Source organism: Lithobates pipiens, unplaced genomic scaffold (assembly GCF_037356315.1).
Source record: "Lithobates pipiens isolate NorthernLeopardFrog02 unplaced genomic scaffold, aLitPip1_a1.2 Scaffold_23, whole genome shotgun sequence".
Classification (NCBI taxonomy): Eukaryota; Metazoa; Chordata; class Amphibia; order Anura; family Ranidae; genus Lithobates; species Lithobates pipiens.
This window is the reverse complement of record NW_027507785.1, coordinates 336,155,541-336,177,390: the sequence shown is the minus strand read 5'-3', so window position 1 is coordinate 336,177,390 and position 21,850 is coordinate 336,155,541. Positions and strand designations below refer to the sequence as shown.

At 50.6% G+C, this 21,850-nt stretch overlaps 1 protein-coding gene across 3 annotated transcripts in view; it reads right to left on the bottom strand.

Annotated features, from left to right (window-relative positions):
• The window catches only part of ZSWIM5 (zinc finger SWIM-type containing 5), a 134,264-nt gene extending 116,629 nt beyond the window's left edge, over positions 1–17,635 (bottom strand). For all 3 annotated transcript variants that reach the window (XR_013262144.1, XM_077450799.1, XM_077450800.1), the window contains exon 1: positions 17,205–17,635. Coding sequence is in view for 2 of the 3 variants with exons in the window: in XM_077450799.1 (XP_077306925.1) it covers positions 17,205–17,595 (391 nt within the window). In the remaining variant the exon portion in view is untranslated. The remainder of the gene's footprint in view (positions 1–17,204) is intronic.
• Between the last annotated feature and the right edge of the window lie 4,215 nt (positions 17,636–21,850).

Below are 21,850 nucleotides of genomic sequence, written 5' to 3'. Positions count from 1 at the left end.
GAGGACCTGAGCCCACACACCTCCAAACATGGTGAGGACCTGAGCCCACACACCTCCAAACATGGCGGGGACCTGAGCCCACACACCTCCAAACATGGCGGGGACCTGAGCCCACACACCTCCAAACATGGCGAGGACCTGAGCCCACACACCTCCAAACATGGCGAGGACCTGAGCCCAGACACCTCCAAACATGGCAAGGACCTGAGCCCAGACCCCTCCAAACATTGCGGGGACCTGAGCCCAGACACCTCCAAACATGGCAAGGACCTGAGCCCAGACCCCTCCAAACATTGCGGGGACCTGAGCCCACACACCTCCAAACATGGCGAGGACCTGAGCCCACACACCTCCAAACATGGCGAGGACCTGAGCCCAGACACCTCTAAACATGACGGGGGACCCGAGCCCACACACCTCCAAACATGGCGAGGACCTGAGCCCACACACCTCCAAACATGGCGGGGACCTGAGCCCACACACCTCCAAACATGGCGAGGACCTGAGCCCACACACCTCCAAACATGGCGGGGACCTGAGCCCACACACCTCCAAACATGGCGAGGACCTGAGCCCACACACCTCCAAACATGGCGAGGACCTGAGCCCAGACACCTCCAAACATGGCGAGGACCTGAGCCCAGACACCTCCAAACATGGGGGGACCTGAGCCCACACACCTCCAAACATGGCGAGGACCTGAGCCCACACACCTCCAAACATGGCGAGGACCTGAGCCCACACACCTCCAAACATGGCGGGGACCCGAGCCCACACACCTCCAAACATGGGGGGACCTGAGCCCAGACACCTCTAAACATGGGGGGACCTGAGCCCAGACACCTCTAAACATGGCGGGGACCTGAGCCCAGGCACCTCCAAACATGGCGAGGACCTGAGCCCACACACCTCCAAACATGGGGGGACCTGAGCCCAGACACCTCTAAACATGGGGGGACCTGAGCCCAGACACCTCTAAACATGGGGGGACCTGAGCCCAGACACCACTAAACATGGCGGGGACCTGAGCCCAGGCACCTCCAAACATGGCGAGGACCTGAGCCCACACACCTCCAAACATGGGGGGACCTGAGCCCAGACACCTCTAAACATGGGGGGACCTGAGCCCACACACCTCCAAACATGGCGAGGACCTGAGCCCACACACCTCCAAACATGGCGGGGACCCGAGCCCACACACCTCCAAACATGGGGGGACCTGAGCCCAGACACCTCTAAACATGGGGGGACCTGAGCCCAGACACCTCTAAACATGGCGGGGACCTGAGCCCAGGCACCTCCAAACATGGGGGGACCTGAGCCCAGACACCTCTAAACATGGGGGGACCTGAGCCCAGACACCTCTAAACATGGGGGGACCTGAGCCCAGACACCTCTAAACATGGGGGGACCTGAGCCCAGACACCTCCAAACACCAGAGGACCCTCACGAAAGTCCAAGCGAGAGCAATAATTGTAGTGCCAGACCTCGTGTAACTCTAAACTGGTAACCTGTAAAGGATTTTAACGTGTCGCCTATGGAGATTTTGTATTTCAGCACTATCCAGGAGCCTGCGCAATTTTAAAGAATTAAATGTTTAGTGATATATAAAATATAAGTCGAGTAAATCGATACCAAACAATTGGGTATATTAGTTTTTTTTTGTAATTATTAAAATTCATAAAATTTATTTATTTATTTATTTATTTTTTTAAATTGGGTTTATTTAAAATAAAATAAAAAAAAAAACACAACCTTTGCACAAATACCAGCGCCCAACATTTTGTTTTGAAAGGCCTCTGCTTAAAAAAAAAATAATAATAATAATTGTTTAGGGGTAATTTTCTAGGGGAAAAAGATGAATGTTACTTGACCTAGTCCTACAGTAAACGTTGGGCCCCCTGGGGGTATTGGACCTCTCGGTACTGCACCAAACAGCACAGTAGACGGCAGAGCTTCTAGACGGGTGGTACTGCTCGGACACGGTTAGCAAAGCCTGGCACATACCAGACTCTGCAGACACATGGACAAGACCCCCCAAGAGGAGAACGTTTGAAGAGCAGAGCCGATGGATGACCCAGTGACGGGCGCTGGAGGCTTTACTGTACCCAACCTGAACCGAGCCTCCAATCCGTCATACGAAGTCTGATTACCACACGATGAAATGAACGCGAGTCACGTGACCTATATCTATATATAACATATACAAGGCTCCTGTGCTGCACATCCCCCAGTCGCTGACACCAGGGCTACCTTTTGGAGGACCCCTCCACCGTGCGGGAGATGAACACCAGGCTGTGTGAAGTTCTGGAACATAAACACAGGCAGCCTATAGGCACATGTGATTACACAGCCAGCCCCGCACACTACAAACGCTGATGGCCTCTTTCTGAGCTGCTTTGTTCCTTTTTTTTTTCTAAATGCCTAATTAAATCCCTTTGAATTTGGTACTGGGAATTAAAAAAAAAAAAAAAAAAAGCCTCTTTGAGGGATGAAAGAAGCTGCATTTAAAAAGTTTTCAGCGGCTGGATGAAGGCTTATTCTGTCCCTCCCCTGGAAACCCTGCATGCCAAATGTTGTATTTTAGGGGCTTTTGGGTTCTGGAAGACGTTAAGTGAATTCCACAGATCTGGCGGCACAAATATCCTGTTTTAGGAATGGTGTCCGCTCACAGACAAATGACTGTTCGCATTGGGTGACCCGAAACGCACACAGGCTTTGCTGGAAACGTTCTGCCGGGATCTGACTTGTGACGAGCGGAATGGATTGTCCTTTGGATATTAAAGAGGAAGTAAACGCCCCTAGGATGTTTGTACCTATAAGGAAGCCTCATTATAGGATCACCTAATAGGTACTGTAAAAATCTCTTAAGCTTGCACTGTATACCTCGCCGACATCATTGGCGCACGCGCTCTGAACAAGTCATTCATTCATTCTGAACGAACGGCTGCCCATGCCGTTTCTTCAGAGCCGTGACGTCATCGCGGCTCTGGCCACTCACAGCGCCTAGCCTGTGAACCCGGAAGAAACACACCGGGGAAGACGTCAGCCGTCTCAGCGGTGTGCAGGCGTCGTGGCGGGGGCTTCATTCTGAGTTAGTACGCAATGCACCTCATTATGCCTTCGTCTTACAGTTTGTTTCTTGGAGTTTACAACCTCTTTCACCCGACCTTTGAAAATGTCATGTTTGACGAAACCGGTCAGGGCGGGGCTGCGCTCACGTGACGTCATCGTGCTCTGGATGTGTCCATCATGTTGATGTGGTTATCCACTTGCCGACCGCAGTACATAAATATAAATTGCGGCTTTGAAGTGGTTTAATGGCATTACGAATGAAGCCATCAGCCACAACCTCCGTTTTTTTTTGTTTTTTTTTTTTTTCAGCAGGCAATTCTACATCTCATAAAAGCAATCCAAGCAGCTGATTAACCGCTGGATCACTTAGAAGCAGCGGAAGGGGTCGTCCCCTCCCCTCCAGTCTAGGAAATGATACGGCGGTTCGCACTGCTGGCCATAGAGGTGAAGAGAGACCAGATCATCTCTTGTCCCCTCTATGATCTACGACAGGTATCTCCAAACTATGTCCCTCCAGCTTTTGCAGAACTACACGTCCCATGAGGCACTGGGAAACTCTCACATTCACAGACATGACTGGGCATGATGGGAATTTTAGTTGCTGAACAAATGGAGGGCCGTAGTTTGGAGACCCCTGATCTAGGAGGACGGGAGCGGCGTCTTGACCTCAGTTTCAGTCTAGGGCAGATGTAAAGAATTTTTATTTTTTTGGAAATCACCAGATGATTGTTTTGTTCTTTTTCATCTCAGACTTTCCAGGGTAGAGGAGAGATGAGGGGGTCTTATAGATCACAGATGTCTCCATAAAGAGGACCTGTCATGCAGGATTGATAGCGCAAGGGATGTTTACATTTCTTGAGATATAAATAAAAGTGATAAAAAAAATTAAAGTGATAGTGTAAAAATAAATAAAATAATTTAAAAATACATAGCCCCCCCCCCCCCCAGTGTGCTCGCATGCAGAGTCACACACTCATATGCAAACAGTGTTCACACCACATGTGAGGTATCGCTGTAAACATTAGAGTGAGAGCAATAATTCTAGCACTAGACCTCCTCTCTAACTCTGAACTGGTAACCTGTAAAAATGTTTAACACGTCGCCTATGGAGATTCTTTTTAAGTATTGCGTTTTGTCACTATTCCACAAGCATGCGTAATTTTAAAATGTGGCATGTTAGGTGATTATTTGCTCGGCATAACATCTTTTATATTCTATTTTTTTTTTTTTTTTGCATTAAAATTTATTTTATTTTTTATTTTTTTATTGCGTTTGAAAAACCACTGCGCAAATACCATGTGACATCAACAAAAATTGACATTTTATTCCCTAGGTCAGGGGTAGGCAACCTCGGCCCTCAAGTTGTGGTGAAACTACAAGTCCCATGAGACATTGCAAGACCCCGACCATCACAGGCATGAATCCTAGAGGCAGAGGCATGATGGGATTTGTTGTAGTTTCACCACAGCTGGAGGGCCGAGGTTGCCTACCCCAGCTCTAGGGTTTCTGCTAAAAAAAAAAATATATATTATATATATATATATATATATAATTTTTGGGGGATTTAAGTCATTTTCTAGCAAAAAATATTGATTTCAACTTGTAAACCAAAAATTGTGTCAGAAGGCGGCGGTCTGGTTTTCAAGTGGTTAATGTGAGAACAATCTGACATCATTAGATTGTAAGCTCTAATGAGCCGGGCCCTCTGATTCCTCTTGTACCAAATTGTAATGTAACTGTAATGTCTGCCCTCATGTTGTAAAGCGCTGAGAAAACTGTTGGCGCTATATAAATCCTGTATAATAATAATAAAAAATCATTGGGTGGCTTTGCATCTGATCTGTAATCAAGCCGAGTGTCCTACAGAGTGCAGGGAGCTTCTATTCATCCAGTTATGTGATTTATTCATTTGGGAGGTCATGGAACTCTGGTGAGCCGCCATACATTTTTTGGTGACGATTTATTACACTGCTGGAGGATGAACCGATTCATTTGATTTCTCGGTGAAGAACGGGATCATCACATGAACTTTGAGTTCCAAGTGGACATTTTTTTTCAAGTGGTTGTAAAGGCAGAAGGTGAGTTCTATGCAATAAGATAAAAAGCCTTCTGTGTGCAGCAGCCCCCCTCCTCATACCTACCCGAGCCCCCCTAGATCCAGCAATGTTGCAGCAGTATCTCATATGCCCGGGACTCCCTCCTCATTGGCTGAGACAGCAGCAAGGCGCCATTGGCTCCCGCTGCTGGCGATCAAAGTCAGTTAGCCAATGAGGAGAGATAGCGAACGGGGACTGGACACAGGAAGCTGTGGCTCAGCTCGGGTGCCCCCCCCATAGCAAGTGCCTTAATGTGGGGGGTGCTCGACAGGAGGGAGGGGCCAGGATCACCAAAGATGGACCCAAAAGAGGAGGACTGGGGCTGCTCTGTGCAAAACCATTACAGAGAGCAGGTAATGTTATCATGTTTGGTATGTTTAATAAAAAAAAAAAAGAGAATTTACCATCACTTTAATTTTAATGCGGATGTATAACAATTTTTCTTGACTTTGGGCTACAGGTAAGTCTATAATAAGGCTGACCTGTAGGTAAAAAGAAAGCTGTACGGTTTAAGAGATCTTCCCCTTGCATGCACTCTGAATTTCCAAGCTGAAAGGTCCAGAAAGAAGTCTCCAGCGCACATCCGCGGGAATGACGACGCCACGGCTCCGGCCACTCACAGCACCGGAGCCGCGATACCCGCTCCCTCGGTGTGGATCGAGAACGCCTGCTGGCGCCTCGTTCTAAGGTAAGTATTTTATCACGAGCTAGTATGTGGTGCATACTAGCTCATTATGCCTTTTGCCTTACAGGTTTAAAAAAATAAAATAAAATCTGCGGGTTTACTACCGCTTTAAAGTAGAATGCTAGGCAAAACATTTTTCATTTTGGATAATGTAAGGGAGGGTTATAACCTCTGTTGGATTATTTTTTTCTTTTCCCCGCCATCCGTGTCCCATTGCAGAGATTTCCCTTCACTTCCTGTCCCATAGAAAAAACAAGAAGGGAGAGGAAATCCCTGCAAATTAATGGGATTCTATTGGGACCCCCCCCCCCCCCAGATCACCAGAACTAGTGTCCCCATTGGAAGATTTCCCCTCTATTACTTTTCTGGGGACAACCTGAAATTTGGAATTTTCTTTTACTTTCAATGATAATGGTAAACAGGAGAAACAGAGAGGGGGAATATACTGACCCAGGGTGCACAGACAGCAATAAAAACCCAACAGGGGGTCTAATCCCCCCCCCCCCCCGACCAATCCAAAGCAAAAAAAAAAAAAAAAAGTTTTCCCCCTTCAGTTCTACTTTAAATATCTTCTTTGGTATTTGGCTCCTCTTTGCACTATAATTACTTTGTTTAGTCCAACGTCAGTATTCCTGCTCCCGTTCCGTCTCTCTGTCCACCACAATGAAGAAAGTTCACAAAGTGAGGGAGGGAGGGCGAGGTGTGAGCCGCCCCGAGGGGGGGGGGGGGAGGGGGGAGGCTCCACAAAACAATTGCACTGTGGCCACCACTTGTTTGCACCAATTATTAGTCAAATTAAGGTCCTAATTACCTCCTTAGGCCCCTTGCCCAAATCACATAAAAGCCAGCCATATGCAAACATGGAGGATCCAAGCGATAAGCTCAGATCTGAAGCGAAGCAAACCGAGCCAAGCCCTGGAGACACAAGACTCGTCCTGTATCCTGTTAAGGTATTAACAAGCAAGCTTGCAATCTACAGACGGGGGGGGGGGGAAATCACAGCTGTTCCTCCATCGCCTTTCCCCAATGGAGACAAGATGTCAGGAAAACGGAAGAAAAAGATTGATTGATGCCTCGCTGTAATTTAATCAACTCCCAAAATCTATGACCTGTAAACCAATAGGAACCATGCATGGGGGGGGGGGGGGGGGGTGATGGTTCGCTGTGCACAAGCGAGATACACGCACAGCACGATGCTTCTTTGGAAAGATAAACTAGAAGAGCAACAGCCTGACATTTGTTACTATCAACTTCTACAAATTAACAACGAGATGTGAAGATCTCTCCCGGCTCTTCCCAAGTACGGTGCCGTGTCAACAAAGGATCGGAGCTTGTTGGCATTCGCTGCCCGAGTCTGGCGACCAGCAACGTTCGTCTTATAGGATCAGCTGATGATTGGTACCTCTGAAGGCCTCTGTCTTCAACAAAACGGAGATCTCATTGGTGGTTACCAGAAGGTCTGTTTTCATGGATTCTCCAATGGAGAGACCTCGGTCCTGCATGCCCGCCTTGGCCAGTAGAAGCAGGTCCTGCGCTCCACGCTGAAATCTTAGTTAAGAGAAGTCATTCTCAACCAGGGTCCCATGAAACCCCGGGGTTCCTCCATAGGTTATAGGGGTTCCTTGAGCTGTGGCTAGTGGACCTCACATCTGATGGTGCCTTCAAAGATCCAGGTCCATCACTACTTGACAGAGCCAACTCCACGACACCAATGGTCTTTACCCTCTTCAGGTCCGCCCAGTAGCAGTTTTACTGAAACAAGGCGGTACCTGTATGCCAGATCATATTATATATATATGCTCCCCCTATGCTCCAGTGGTATCAGGGTCTCTAGCCACATATTAGACAAGAGGATGTCAAAGGACAGTCCACTGCCAGAGTATAGGAGGGTTCCATGTGCGAGGGCAAGGGGAGCAGAGGATAAGACAAGTTCCTTTTGTAGTTCCCAGGCCCAGACTAAAGCCGGCCATACATCACTGAACCGATCCCCCCCCCCCCCCACAACTCCCTGATGCACTATTGTATTCTGAGGGGGCGCTACACACAGGCACTGGGGTGCGTTTCAGAGAAATCATGCGGAGGTCCTTATTTATTTTATTTTTTTAGGAACTTTATTGAAACTTCACAAGTGAAATCCTATTAAAGTTGAACTATAGGCAAAACTTTTTTTTTTCATTTTGGATGGAGTAAGGGAAGGTTATAACCCCTGTAAGGTTTATTTTTGCCATCTTTGTGTCCTATTGGGGAGATTTGCCTTCACTTCCTGTCCCATAACCAAACAGGAAGTTAGAGGAAATCACCGCAAATTAGGGAATCCCTTGGGGACCCCCCCCCCCCCAGATTACCAGAACTAGTGTCCCCATTGAAAGATTTTTCTCTCTATTACTTTTTTGGGGACAACACAAAATGTTAGACTTTTACAGATAATGGTAAGCAGGATATATGAGGGGGTGGGGGGGGGGTCTCCCTAACGGGGACACAGATAGATAGCAATAAAAACTTGACAGGGAGTCACATCCCTCTCCACTCCATCCAACACAAAAAGAAATGCCTCTTATTACACGTTAAGCTCTATTGTCACCAGTGCATTGTGGGGCACCGCGCCGCATCTTGATGTGCCAAAAACAAGTTTTGTTTTTCAGTGGACCCCCCCACCCCACAACACTATAGAGGTGCAAACTGCCCCCCCCACCCCCACCCCAAGGGAAGAAGGCTTTATTTCTGCTTTATAAATACACCAATAATTGTTTCATTTCATTGTAATGGATCAAAAATGTCAAGAAAATAAAACTGCAAACACATTAATCTCATGAGATAAATCTAGGAATCTTTTATTCCCCTGATGATGTCCCCTGAGGCACTACAAGTCCCACCATCACCGACATTCACCATCTGGAGGAACGCAAGCTTTCCAATCGTCAGTTTACAACAAACTCCGGGAAATCAGAACTTGCTGGGATTGTCCCCAACAAGCCAAATAAAATTTTCCTTATTCTCTTATTTCCAGAAAACTGAATTTATCAGAGTGCCAATCGGCTTGTTCATCATCATGTGAAATAACGGTGGGGGGGGAGGGGGGGCTGCTATACGAGGCGACCAGCAGCCGGGATCCATCAGCAAAAGAATAACACGACTGAGATGAGATTTCTGCTGCCTCCCACCCCCAGGAAGAGAAGGGAATTGCCCTCTGACACGGCGGGCAGGACAGTGTGACAGGCTGGGGATTGTCTGGCCGGGGATTTCACCCGACAAAGCCTGACTCAATCCATTACTGATAAGAGGGGGGGAGGGGGGGCTAGAAGTATAATCTGCACCCCCCACCCACCGTCTGGAGAATGTCACTTATTAACAAAGCTTCCTAGGAAACAAACAGAATTACAAAAAAAAAAAAAGAAAACCGGCTCACAAGATGATGTGCAAAATCCCGGCAACAGAACCAACCTTCCACACCCGGGACCCCCTCCCCCCCACACCCGGGACCCCCCCCCCCACACACCCGGGACCCCCTCCCCCACACATCCGGGACCCCCCTCCCCCACACATCCGGGACCCCCCTCACCCCCACACCCGGGACCCTCTCCTCCACACATCCGGGACCCCCTCCCCCACACACCCGGGACCCCCCTCACCCCCACACCCGGGACCCCCTCCCCCACACATCCGGGACCCCCCTCACCCCCACACCCGGGACCCTCTCCCCCACACACCCGGGACCCCCTCCCCCACACATCCGGGACCCCCTCCCCCACACATCCGGGACCCCCCTCCCCCACACCCGCGGCCCCCTCCCCCCCACACCCGGGACCCCCTCCCCCACACATCCGGGACCCCCTCCCCCACACATCCGGGACCCCCTCCCCCACACCCGCGACCCCCCCTCCCCCCCACACCCGGGACCCTCTCCCCCACACACCCGGGATCCCCCACACCCAGGACCCTCTCCCCCACACACCTGGGACCCCCCCCCCACACACACCCGGGACCCCCTCCCCCACACACCCGGGACCCCCCCACAACAACAGGGCCACAGAATACCTACATTCATCTTCCAATAACGGGGTGCTACAGAACTGGGGACACCCCCCCCAACACCACCACAAAATAACAATCATCTCCCAACTAACAACGGGGGTGCTACAGAACTGGGGACCCCCCCAAAACCACCACAAAATAGCATCCATATTCCAATAACGGGGGTGCTACAGGACTGGGGACCCCCCCAAAACCACCACAAAATAGCATCCATATTCCAATAACGGGGGTGCTACAGGACTGGGGACCCCCCCAAAACCACCACAAAATAGCATCCATATTCCAATAACGGGGGTGCTACAGGACTGGGGACCCCCCCAACACCACCACAAAATAGCATCCATAGTCCAATAACGGGGTGCTACAGAACTGGGGATCCAGCAATGAGGGGGGCAGATCCAGACAGAGGTTCCCGGAGCCGGCCAATCACTCTTCAGTCTGTAGGATGTTCACAGAGATCCATTGCCGGGAATTCTCGCCATTTGTTACAATGTTATAAATACTTTTATAAAATGTAACAAAAGATTCTGAAGGCACAAGAGATGAAAGGGTTACCGAGGGGCTTTCACACGGTCCCCACTGCGCTTCGGCCGCAGCTCCGGTGCAGCGCGGTTCTCTCGGGCCCATAGACTTCTATTACATTTTTGCGGTTCTGTTGCGCTTTCTGCACGCAGGGTTACATTGCGCTGCGGCCGAAGCTCAGCGGATCAGGGTGAGGCTGCTCCAGGTTTCCCGGGGGCCGCATTTGCCAGGACACAGCAGCTCATTCATACCTACTGACTGAATATGCAGGGAAAGTCCCGATGCCTCTTCCAAAATCGCAGCCGCTGGGAGACCGCATGGAGCTATGCAGGTTCCAGTGTGTGGGGGAGCAATTAAGAATGAATGGCAACCCCGCATATCTGCTATGCGGGAAAGCGTGCGACTACACGGAACCCTGGATCTGCATATAGTGTGACCCGAGCCAGGAGGTGGATTAGATTCTAGGTGAACGCTGGGTACCCGCAGGCGGATTAGGTTCTAGGTGAACGCTGGGTACCCGCAGGCGGATTAGGTTCTAGGTGAACGCTGGGTACCCGCAGGCGGATTAGGTTCTAGGTGAACGCTGGGTACCCGCAGGCGGATTAGGTTCTAGGTGAACGCTGGGTACCCGCAGGCGGATTAGGTTCTAGGTGAACGCTGGGTACCCGCAGGCGGATTAGGTTCTAGGTGAACGCTGGGTACCCGCAGGCGGATTAGGTTCTAGGTGAACGCTGGGTACCCGCAGGCGGATTAGGTTCTAGGTGAACGCTGGGTACCCGCAGGCGGATTAGGTTCTAGGTGAACGCTGGGTACCCGCAGGCGGATTAGGTTCTAGGTGAACGCTGGGTACCCGCAGGCGGATTAGGTTCTAGGTGAACGCTGGGTACCCGCAGGCGGATTAGGTTCTAGGTGAACGCTGGGTACCCGCAGGCGGATTAGGTTCTAGGTGAACGCTGGGTACCCGCAGGCGGATTAGGTTCTAGGTGAACGCTGGGTACCCGCAGGCGGATTAGGTTCTAGGTGAACGCTGGGTACCCGCAGGCGGATTAGGTTCTAGGTGAACGCTGGGTACCCGCAGGCGGATTAGGTTCTAGGTGAACGCTGGGTACCCGCAGGCGGATTAGGTTCTAGGTGAACGCTGGGTACCCGCAGGCGGATTAGGTTCTAGGTGAACGCTGGGTACGTGCAGGCGGATTAGGTTCTAGGTGAACGCTGGGTACGTGCAGGCGGATTAGGTTCTAGGTGAACGCTGGGTACGTGCAGGCAGATTAGGTTCTAGGTAAATGCTGGGTACCCCCAGGCAGATTAGGTTCTAGATGAAGGCTGGGTACCTGCAGGCGGATTAGATTCTAGGTGAACGCTGGGTACGTGCAGGCAGATTAGGTTCTAGGTGAACGCTGGGTACGTGCAGGCAGATTACGTCCTAGGTAAATGCTGGGTACCCCCAGGCGGATTAGGTTCTAGGTGAATGCTGGGTACCCGCAGGCAGATTACGTCCTAGGTGAACGCTGGGTACCCGCAGGCGGATTAGGTTCTAGGTGAACGCTGGGTACCCGCAGGCGGATTAGGTTCTAGGTGAATGCTGGGTACCCGCAGGCGGATTAGGTTCTAGGTGAATGCTGGGTACCCGCAGGCGGATTACGTCCTAGGTGAACGCTGGGTACCCGCAGGCGGATTACGTCCTAGGTGAACGCTGGGTACCCGCAGGCGGATTAGGTTCTAGGTGAAAGCTGGGTACCTGCAGGCGGATTAAGAACACCCCAACATGAACGGGACGGCCTGCATGGGACACCTGTGCATCCCTACACAGGGAACACGCGGACCTCACACGGGGTTGCACAGGTGTCCCATGCATCCCCCATGCAGGCCATCCCGTTCATGTTGGGGTGTTCTTGATAGTGAGCTCTTGTGTTCGTTCAAGTTCAATTTTCTTAAAGGGCAACTCCACTTTCCTGGAAAATAAAAAAAAGCATTAACCCGCCCGTGGGAACCATAGCGTTCACCTAGGACCTAAACCGCCTCCTGGCGAGGTTCCCTCGAGTACGACTCGCGACCCATAAATCGCATGACACGTCAGAACCCCATTTCAATGGGACCCGCCCCAATCTATGCGACTCGAGATGCAGCATCTTCAAAAAAAGGTTCCTGAGCTACCCTGACATGGGGATGCCCCGATATATCCGACAAAAATACGGGTATCGGCGTTTTGCCAATAAAAAAAAAAAAAAAAAAAAAAAAGGGCCGATAATGGCCGCCGAAAAACGCGGTCAAAAGGCATATATCTGCTTTTTAGCCGCCATTTTACCACGTTTACTGTGCGTTTTCCATAGGCCTGTGACTCAAATATCCCAAAAACTCAACACAAGTGTTTTTTGTTTTTTTTAACTGACCAAATATGCACTAAAATGCAGCAAGCGGTATTTTTAACACCGCAATGGACGCCCAGCGGACCCGTGTGAAGACGTACGTGGAATTTAAAGTTCATTGTACCATAATAGCAAGCCTAGTCCCACCCGCCAGTCCATAGCCTCATAATACCAAGCCTAGTCCCACCGCCAGTCCATAGCATCATAATACCAAGCCTAGTCCCCCCGCCAGTCCATAACATCATAATACCAAGCCTAGTCCCACCGCCAGTCCATAGCATCATAATACCAAGCCTAGTCCCACCCGCCAGTCCATAACATCATAATACCAAGCCTAGTCCCACCGCCAGTCCATAGCATCATAATACCAAGCCTAGTCCCCCCGCCAGTCCATAGCATCATAATACCAAGCCTAGTCCCACCCGCCAGTCCATAGCATCATAATACCAAGCCTAGTCCCCCCCGCCAGTCCATAGCATCATAATACCAAGCCTAGTCCCCCCCGCCAGTCCATAACATCATAATACCAAGCCTAGTCCCCCCGCCAGTCCATAGCATCATAATACCAAGCCTAGTCCCACCCGCCAGTCCATAACATCATAATACCAAGCCTAGTCCCCCCGCCAGTCCATAGCATCATAATACCAAGCCTAGTCCCACCCGCCAGTCCATAACATCATAATACCAAGCCTAGTCCCCCCCGCCAGTCCATAGCATCATAATACCAAGCCTAGTCCCCCCGCCAGTCCATAGCATCATAATACCAAGCCTAGTCCCCCACGCCAGTCCATAGCATCATAATACCAAGCCTAGTCCCCCACGCCAGTCCATAGCATCATAATACCAAGCCTAGTCCCCCACGCCAGTCCATAGCATCATAATACCAAGCCTAGTCCCCCACGCCAGTCCATAGCATCATAATACCAAGCCTAGTCCCCCCCGCCAGTCCATAGCATCATAATACCAAGCCTAGTCCCCCCGCCAGTCCATAGCATCATAATACCAAGCCTAGTCACCCCGCCAGTCCATAGCATCATAATACCAAGCCTAGTCCCACCGCCAGTCCATAACATCATAATACCAAGCCTAGTCCCACCGCCAGTCCATAACATCATAATACCAAGCCTAGTCCCACCGCCAGTCCATAGCATCATAATACCAAGCCTAGTCCCCCCGCCAGTCCATAGCATCATAATACCAAGCCTAGTCACCCCGCCAGTCCATAGCATCATAATACCAAGCCTAGTCCCACCCGCCAGTCCATAGCATCATAATACCAAGCCTAGTCACCCCGCCAGTCCATAGCATCATAATACCAAGCCTAGTCCCACCGCCAGTCCATAACATCATAATACCAAGCCTAGTCCCACCGCCAGTCCATAGCATCATAATACCAAGCCTAGTCCCCCCGCCAGTCCATAGCATCATAATACCAAGCCTAGTCACCCCGCCAGTCCATAGCATCATAATACCAAGCCTAGTCCCACCGCCAGTCCATAACATCATAATACCAAGCCTAGTCCCCCCCGCCAGTCCATAGCATCATAATACCAAGCCTAGTCCCACCCGCCAGTCCATAGCATCATAATACCAAGCCTAGTCCCACCCGCCAGTCCATAACATCATAATATCAAGCCTAGTCCCACCGCCAGTCCATAACATCATAATACCAAGCCTAGTCCCACCGCCAGTCCATAACATCATAATACCAAGCCTAGTCCCACCCGCCAGTCCATAGCATCATAATACCAAGCCTAGTCCCACGCCAGTCCATAGCATCATAATACCAAGCCTAGTCACCCCGCCAGTCCATAACATCATAATACCAAGCCTAGTCCCACCGCCAGTCCATAACATCATAATACCAAGCCTAGTCCCACCCGCCAGTCCATAGCATCATAATACCAAGCCTAGTCCCCCCGCCAGTCCATAGCATCATAATACCAAGCCTAGTCCCACCGCCAGTCCATAGCATCATAATACCAAGCCTAGTCCCACCGCCAGTCCATAGCATCATAATACCAAGCCTAGTCCCCCCGCCAGTAACTTCTGAATGGCCCTGAGCTGGTCCAGCACTCAATCACGATCCAGAAATGATTACGGTATTATTAATAAAGGACCCCTCCACTAGTCACGTGTACCAACCTGATCCCACAATTCAGCCATTAATGTAAAGACCACAGTCCTCGTCTAGTCCTTTCACTCAGCCGTGGTCATGACCCGATTTCATCCATAATATTGAATTAGTCAGAAGAATGAATGTGATCACCACCAGCACCCCTCTACAGTCCTCGGATAGTCCCATCAGTAATATGTGAGCCATATCTGGCCCAACCCTCATCCACAGCTCTGGATTCGTCAACCCAATCATCACGTGTCTGGAGGGATCAGTCACCCCGGACTCAGCCGTTTCCCATCCCTACTCCCACACTGGTTACAGCGCTCTCTCATGGTCCCCCGACAGTTCTTCAACTTCCAACAGAGTCCGGTATCATTTATCTGCTTCATCACCCCATGGAGAAGGGTTCCATGACTCCTCCGTGGTCCTGAACTGGTCCCATCACCGAGATCCCGCCACTAACTTTCATCTGATATGCAGAAATAAACACCCGCAATATAATCACCCATCCCCCACCCCATATGAATAGTCCTACCGGTCTTCAACAGTCCTTATCCAACCTTCTCACCCAGATCCACCGACCTCAAATCAATCCCATCACACCCACCTAGTCCTCAATCAGCCCCCCCCCCCCCACACCGCCCTATAGGATGTTCTCAGGTGTCCCCATCAATCCTCACCTGGTCCTGTCACTCCTCGATCAGTCCTTAGCCAGGGCTGTCACCCCTTTATTAGTCCTCGCTCACCCCCCCCCCCCGTCCCTCATATCCACCCTCTAATGGTGTTCTCATCCAAGATCAGTCCTCAGGTGGCACTGTGGGCTGTCCACAGTCGCTGCACTGTCACTCCTTTATTAGTCTAAGGGAGGCACTGCGGCGCCTCTCTCACCCCTCTGATGACCCTGTGCCCCCTCTATTGGCCCTCAGGTAATGTTGTTGGCCCTTCTCTCCCCCCCTCAGGTGACCCCGTGGCCCTTCTCTCCCCCTCAGGTGACCCCGTGGCCCTTCTCTCCCCCCTCAGGTGACCCCGTGGCCCTTCTGTCACCCCTCAGCTGAACCCGTGGTCCTTCTCTCAGCCCTCAGGTGACCCCGTGGTCCTTCTCTCAGCCCTCAGGTGACCCCGTGGTCCTTCTCTCACCCCTCAGGTGTCCCCGTGGCCCCTCAGGTAACATTGTTGTCCCTCAGGTGGCCCCTCTCTCACCCCTCAGGTGACCCCGTGGCCCCTCAGGTAACATTGTTGTCCCTCAGGTGACCCCGTGGCCCCTCTCTCACCCCTCAGGTGACCCAGTGGCCCCTCAGGTAACATTGTTGGCCTTCTCTCACCCCTCAGGTGACCCCGTGGCCCCTCTCTCAGCCCTCAGGTGACCCCGTGGCCCCTCAGGTAACATTGTTGTCCCTCAGGTGACCCCGTGGCCCCTCTCTCACCCCTCAGGTGACCCAGTGGCCCCTCAGGTAACATTGTTGGCCTTCTCTCACCCCTCAGGTGACCCCGTGGCCCCTCTCTCAGCCCTCAGGTGACCCCGTGGCCCCTCAGGTAACATTGTTGTCCCTCAGGTGACCCCGGGGCCCCTCAGGTAACATTGTTGTCCCTCAGGTGACCCCGTGGCCCCTCTCTCAGCCCTCAGGTGACCCCGTGGCCCCTCAGGTAACATTGTTGGCCTTCTCTCAGCCCTCAGGTGACCCCGTGGCCCCTCAGGTAACATTGTTGTCCCTCAGGTGACCCCATGGCCCCTCTCTCAGCCCTCAGGTGACCCCGTGGCCCCTCAGGTAACATTGTTGTCCCTCAGGTGACCCCGGGGCCCCTCAGGTAACATTGTTGTCCCTCAGGTGACCCCGTGGCCCCTCTCTCAGCCCTCAGGTGACCCCGTGGCCCCTCAGGTAACATTGTTGGCCTTCTCTCAGCCCTCAGGTGACCCCCGTGGCCCCTCAGGTAACATTGTTGTCCCTCAGGTGACCCTGTGGCCCCTCAGGTAACATTGTTGGCCTTCTCTCAGCCCTCAGGTGACCCCGTGGCCCCTCAGGTAACATTGTTGGCCTTCTCTCACCCCCTCAGGTGACCCCGTGGCCCCTCTCTCAGCCCTCAGGTGACCCCGTGGCCCCTCAGGTAACATTGTTGTCCCTCAGGTGACCCCGGGGCCCCTCAGGTAACATTGTTGTCCCTCAGGTGACCCCGTGGCCCCTCTCTCACCCCTCGGGTGACCCCGTGGCCCCTCAGGTAACATTGTTGTCCCTCAGGTGACCCCGTGGCCCCTCAGGTAACATTGTTGTCCCTCAGGTGACCCCTCTCCCCTCCCCCGGGGTGTCACTCACCGACTTGCAGCACATTGTCCACACACTGGGCGTCCAGCAGGCGGATCCCCCGGCGGAAGGGCAGGTTGTCGGTGGCGGTGGGGGCCCCGGGCCCCGGGATGGAGGCGGGGGGTTCCGGGGTCTGGAAGGACGAATACATGCAGATCTCTCGCTCGTTCCGGGGGAAGGACCAGTAGACGATGCGGCGCTGGACGGGCTCCGGGATCCGCTCGAAGCGTTCCTCCACCCGCTCGAAGGCCCATTTCTCCGCCACCGCCTTGGCCGCGCAGTCCAGCAGAGACTCGGGCTGGTGGAGGTGCTGAGGGCCCCGGGCTGGAGGGCCCCGAGGGGGAGGGGCGGGTCGGGAGCACAGCCGCTTCACCGGCGGAGGAGATCGCTCAGCCTCCGCCATGTCCTCCGCCACCGCCGACTGACTGACTGACTGGGCGCCGGGGCCGCGCCGCGCGGGCACGCTCCGCACCGCACACCGCCGATTGGCCGCGGGGAGCGCACTGCGCGCCGCCTGCGGGACACCATTGGCCGGCCGACGGGAGCGAGCGCCGAAGGAGAGCGCTGATTGGCTGAAAACAAGAAAGGCCAGGAAGGAGGGGAGGAGCCATGTGTGAGGGGAGGCCAGCTGTCACTGTGTACATTGTATAGACATTCCAGCTACAGATACAAAGTATATAATTCCCCTATATATACAAAGTATACACCCCCTATATATACAAAGTATACACCCCCTATATATACAAAGTATACACCCCCTATATATAAACTGTATACACCCCTATATATATATATACAAAGTATACACCCCCTATATATACAAAGTATACACCCCTATATATACACTGTATACACCCCCTATATATACAAAGTATACACCCCCTATATATATATACAATGTATACACCCCCTATATATACAAAGTATACACCCCTATATATATATACAAAGTATACACCCCTATATATATATACAATGTATACACCCCTATATATATATATATATATATATATATATATATACAAAGTATACACCCCCTATATATACACTGTATACACCCCCTATATATATATATATATATACAAAGTATACACCCCTATATATGCACTGTATACACCCCCTATATATACAAAGTATACACCCCCTATATATATACAATGTATACACCCCTATATATACACTGTATACACCCCTATATATACAAAGTATACACCCCCTATATATACAAAGTATACACCCCTATATATATATACAATGTATACACCCCCTATATATATATATATATATACAATGTATACACCCCCTATATATACAAAGTATACACCCCCTATATATATACAATGTATACACCCCCTATATATACAAAGTATACACCCCCTATATACAATGTATACTTTCCATATAGATACAATGTATACATCCCTCCATATATACAATGTATAATTTCCATATATATATATATACTGTATACATCCCTCCCTATATACAATGTATACATCCAACATATATACAATGTATACTTTCCATATACAATATATACATCTCCCCTATATACAATGTATACATCCCATATATATATATATACTGTGTACATTGCATAGACATTCCACATATAGAGAGAGACAATGTATACATCCCATATACACACAGTATGTGACAAAAGTAAGTACACCCCTCAGTCACATTTCTCCTCTCTTTTCATGTGACAACACTGAAGAAATGACACTTGTCTACAATGTAAAGTAGTGAGTGTACAGCTTGTATAACAGTGTAAATTTCCTGTCCCCTCAAAATAACTCAACACACAGCCATTCATGTCTAAACCGCCGGCAACAAAAGTCAGTACACCCCTAAGTGAAAATCTCCAAACTGGGCCCAATCAGCCATTTTCCCTCCCCCGGTGTCATGTGACTCGTTAGTGTTACAAGGTCTCAGGTGTGAATGGGGAGCAGGTGTGTTAAATTTGGTGTTATCGCTCTCACTCTCTCATACTGGTCACTGGAAGTACAACATGGCACCTCATGGCAAAGAACTCTCTGAGGATCTGAACATAAGAATTGTTGCTCTACATAAAGATGGTCTAGGCTATAAGAAGATTGCCAAGTGTCAGAAACCATGAGCTCATACAGACACAGAAGTACAGTAAAATCACACTCGTTTAATAATAAAAATAAATAGAACAAACGTAGTCAAAACATAGCCAGAGTTCAGGAAGCAGAACGGATAGTCAGGCAAGCCAAACTTCAGGGAGCCAGAGATGAGCGTGGTAAAACAGCAAGCAGGATCTGGAGCCAGAAGGGATGTGAGCCAAGCAAGTCTTTTAATAGGAATGCAGGAGAGCGTCTCTCTGATGTTAACTAAGGCGAAGGCAGAGATACTCTGAGCTGGACAGGTTAAGTAGGCAGGACTGACGAGCAGAATATCATCAACAGCTGAGTACCTGTGGAGAGATAGGAGCTGACAATTAGCCGACAGCTGAGCGGCCAGCTCAGAGAAGGAAGCCCATTCCCTGACAGTACCCCCTCCTCAACGACCCCTCCCCCTTGGAGGACCACCAGGCTTGAGGGGAAAACGTCTATGGCAATCACGGAGGAGGACAGGGGCAAGGAGGACAGGGGCATGTACATCCGAGGATGAGACCGAAGAGCGTTCCTCTGAACCGTACCCTTTCCAATGCACCAGGTACTGTATGCACCCACGGAACCTAAGGGAGTCAACAATGGACTGTACTTCATACTCCTCATGGTCCTTAACCTGTACAGGGTGAGGAGGTGGCACCGAGGTGGTAAAGCAGACCAAAGGTTTTAATAAGGAGATATGAAATACATTTGAAATACGCATGTTAGGAGGAAGGTCCAACGCGTTAGCTACTGGGATAATCCTGAGAAGGATACGGAAAGGCCCAATAAACCGAGGTGAGAACTTCAGTGAGGTTGTGAGATGACAGCCAGACCCCGTCCTCAGCCTGGTCTGCGGTCAGCATGGAGTCTGTACCTATCATTAACATGTCACAAACCCTCCTGGACTTGTACCCAAGTGGAACGAAGACCACGGAGATGCTCCTCTAACGCAGGAATACTCTGCGGAACAAAGGAGTCAGGCAACATGGAAGGTTGGAAACCATAATTCACCATAAATGGAGACAATCGGGAGGCAGAATTCAAGGCACCATTGTGAGAAAACTCTGCCGACGGTAAGAGGTCTGACCAGTCGTTACATAGTTAGTCAGGTTGAAAAAAGACACAAGTCCATCCAGTTCAACTACAAAAATAATAATAATAATATCATACAATCCCATATACACAATTCTATACCCACAGTTGATCCAGAGGAAGGCAAAAAACCCCAGCAGAGCCATGATCCAATTTGCTAAAGCAGGGGAAAAAATTCCTTCCTGATCCCCCGAGAGGCAATCGGATTTTCCCCGGATCACCTTTCCCTATAAATGTCATCCAGTTATATTCTGTACACTTAGGAAATAATCCCGACCTTTCTTATAGCAATCCACTGATTGGGCCAGATCCACCTCTGCAGGGAGTCTATTCCACATTTTCACAGCTCTTACTGTGAAGAAACCTTTCCGTATTTGGAGATGAAATCTCTTTTCCTCTAGACGTAAAGAGTGCCCCTTGTCCTCTGTGATGACTGTAAAGAGAATAACTCGACACCAAGTTCCCTATATGGACCCCTTATATATTATACATAGTGATCATATCCCCCCTTATATATTATACATGGTGATCATATCCCCCCTTAATCTCCTCTTATCAAGAGAATAAATTCAGTTCCTCTAATCTTTCCTCATAGCTGAGCTCCTCCATGCCTCTTATCAGTTTGATTGCCCTTCTCTGCACTTTCTCCAGTTCCCCGATATCCTTTTTGAGAACTGGAGCCCAAAACTGAACGGCATTTTCCAGATGAGGTCTTACTAATGATTTGTACAGATGATATCTCTCTCTCTGGAGTCCATACCTCTCCTATACAGGAAAGAGACCGCAGCTTGGCATTGCATGTTATTATTGAGCTTATGATCTACCAAAAACCCCAGATGCTTCTCCACTTTGGATCCCCCCAGATCCTTCTCCGCTATGGATCACCCAGATCCTTCTCCACTATGGATCCCCCCAGATCCTTCTCCACTCTGGATCCCCCCAGATCCTTCTCCACTATGGATCCCCCCAGATCCTTCTCCACTATGGATCCCCCAGATCCTTCTCCACTATGGATCCCCCCAGATCCTTCTCCACTATGGATCCCCCCAGATCCTTCTCCACTATGGATCCCCCCAGATCCTTCTCCACCATGGATCCCCCCAGATCCTTCTCCACTATGGATCCCCCAGATCCTTCTCCACTATGGATCCCCCCAGATCCTTCTCCACTATGGATCCCCCAAAATCCTTCTCCACTATGGATCTCCCTAGATCATTCTCCACTATGAACCCCCCCAGATCCTTCTCCACTATGGATCCCCCAGATCCTTCTCCACTATGGATCCCCCCAGATCCTTCTCCACTATGGATCCCCCCAGATCCTTCTCCACCATGGATCCCCCCAGATCCTTCTCCACTATGGATCCCCCAGATCTTTCTCCACTATGGATCCCCCAGATCCTTCTCCACTATGGATCCCCCAGATCCTTCTCCACTATGGATCCCC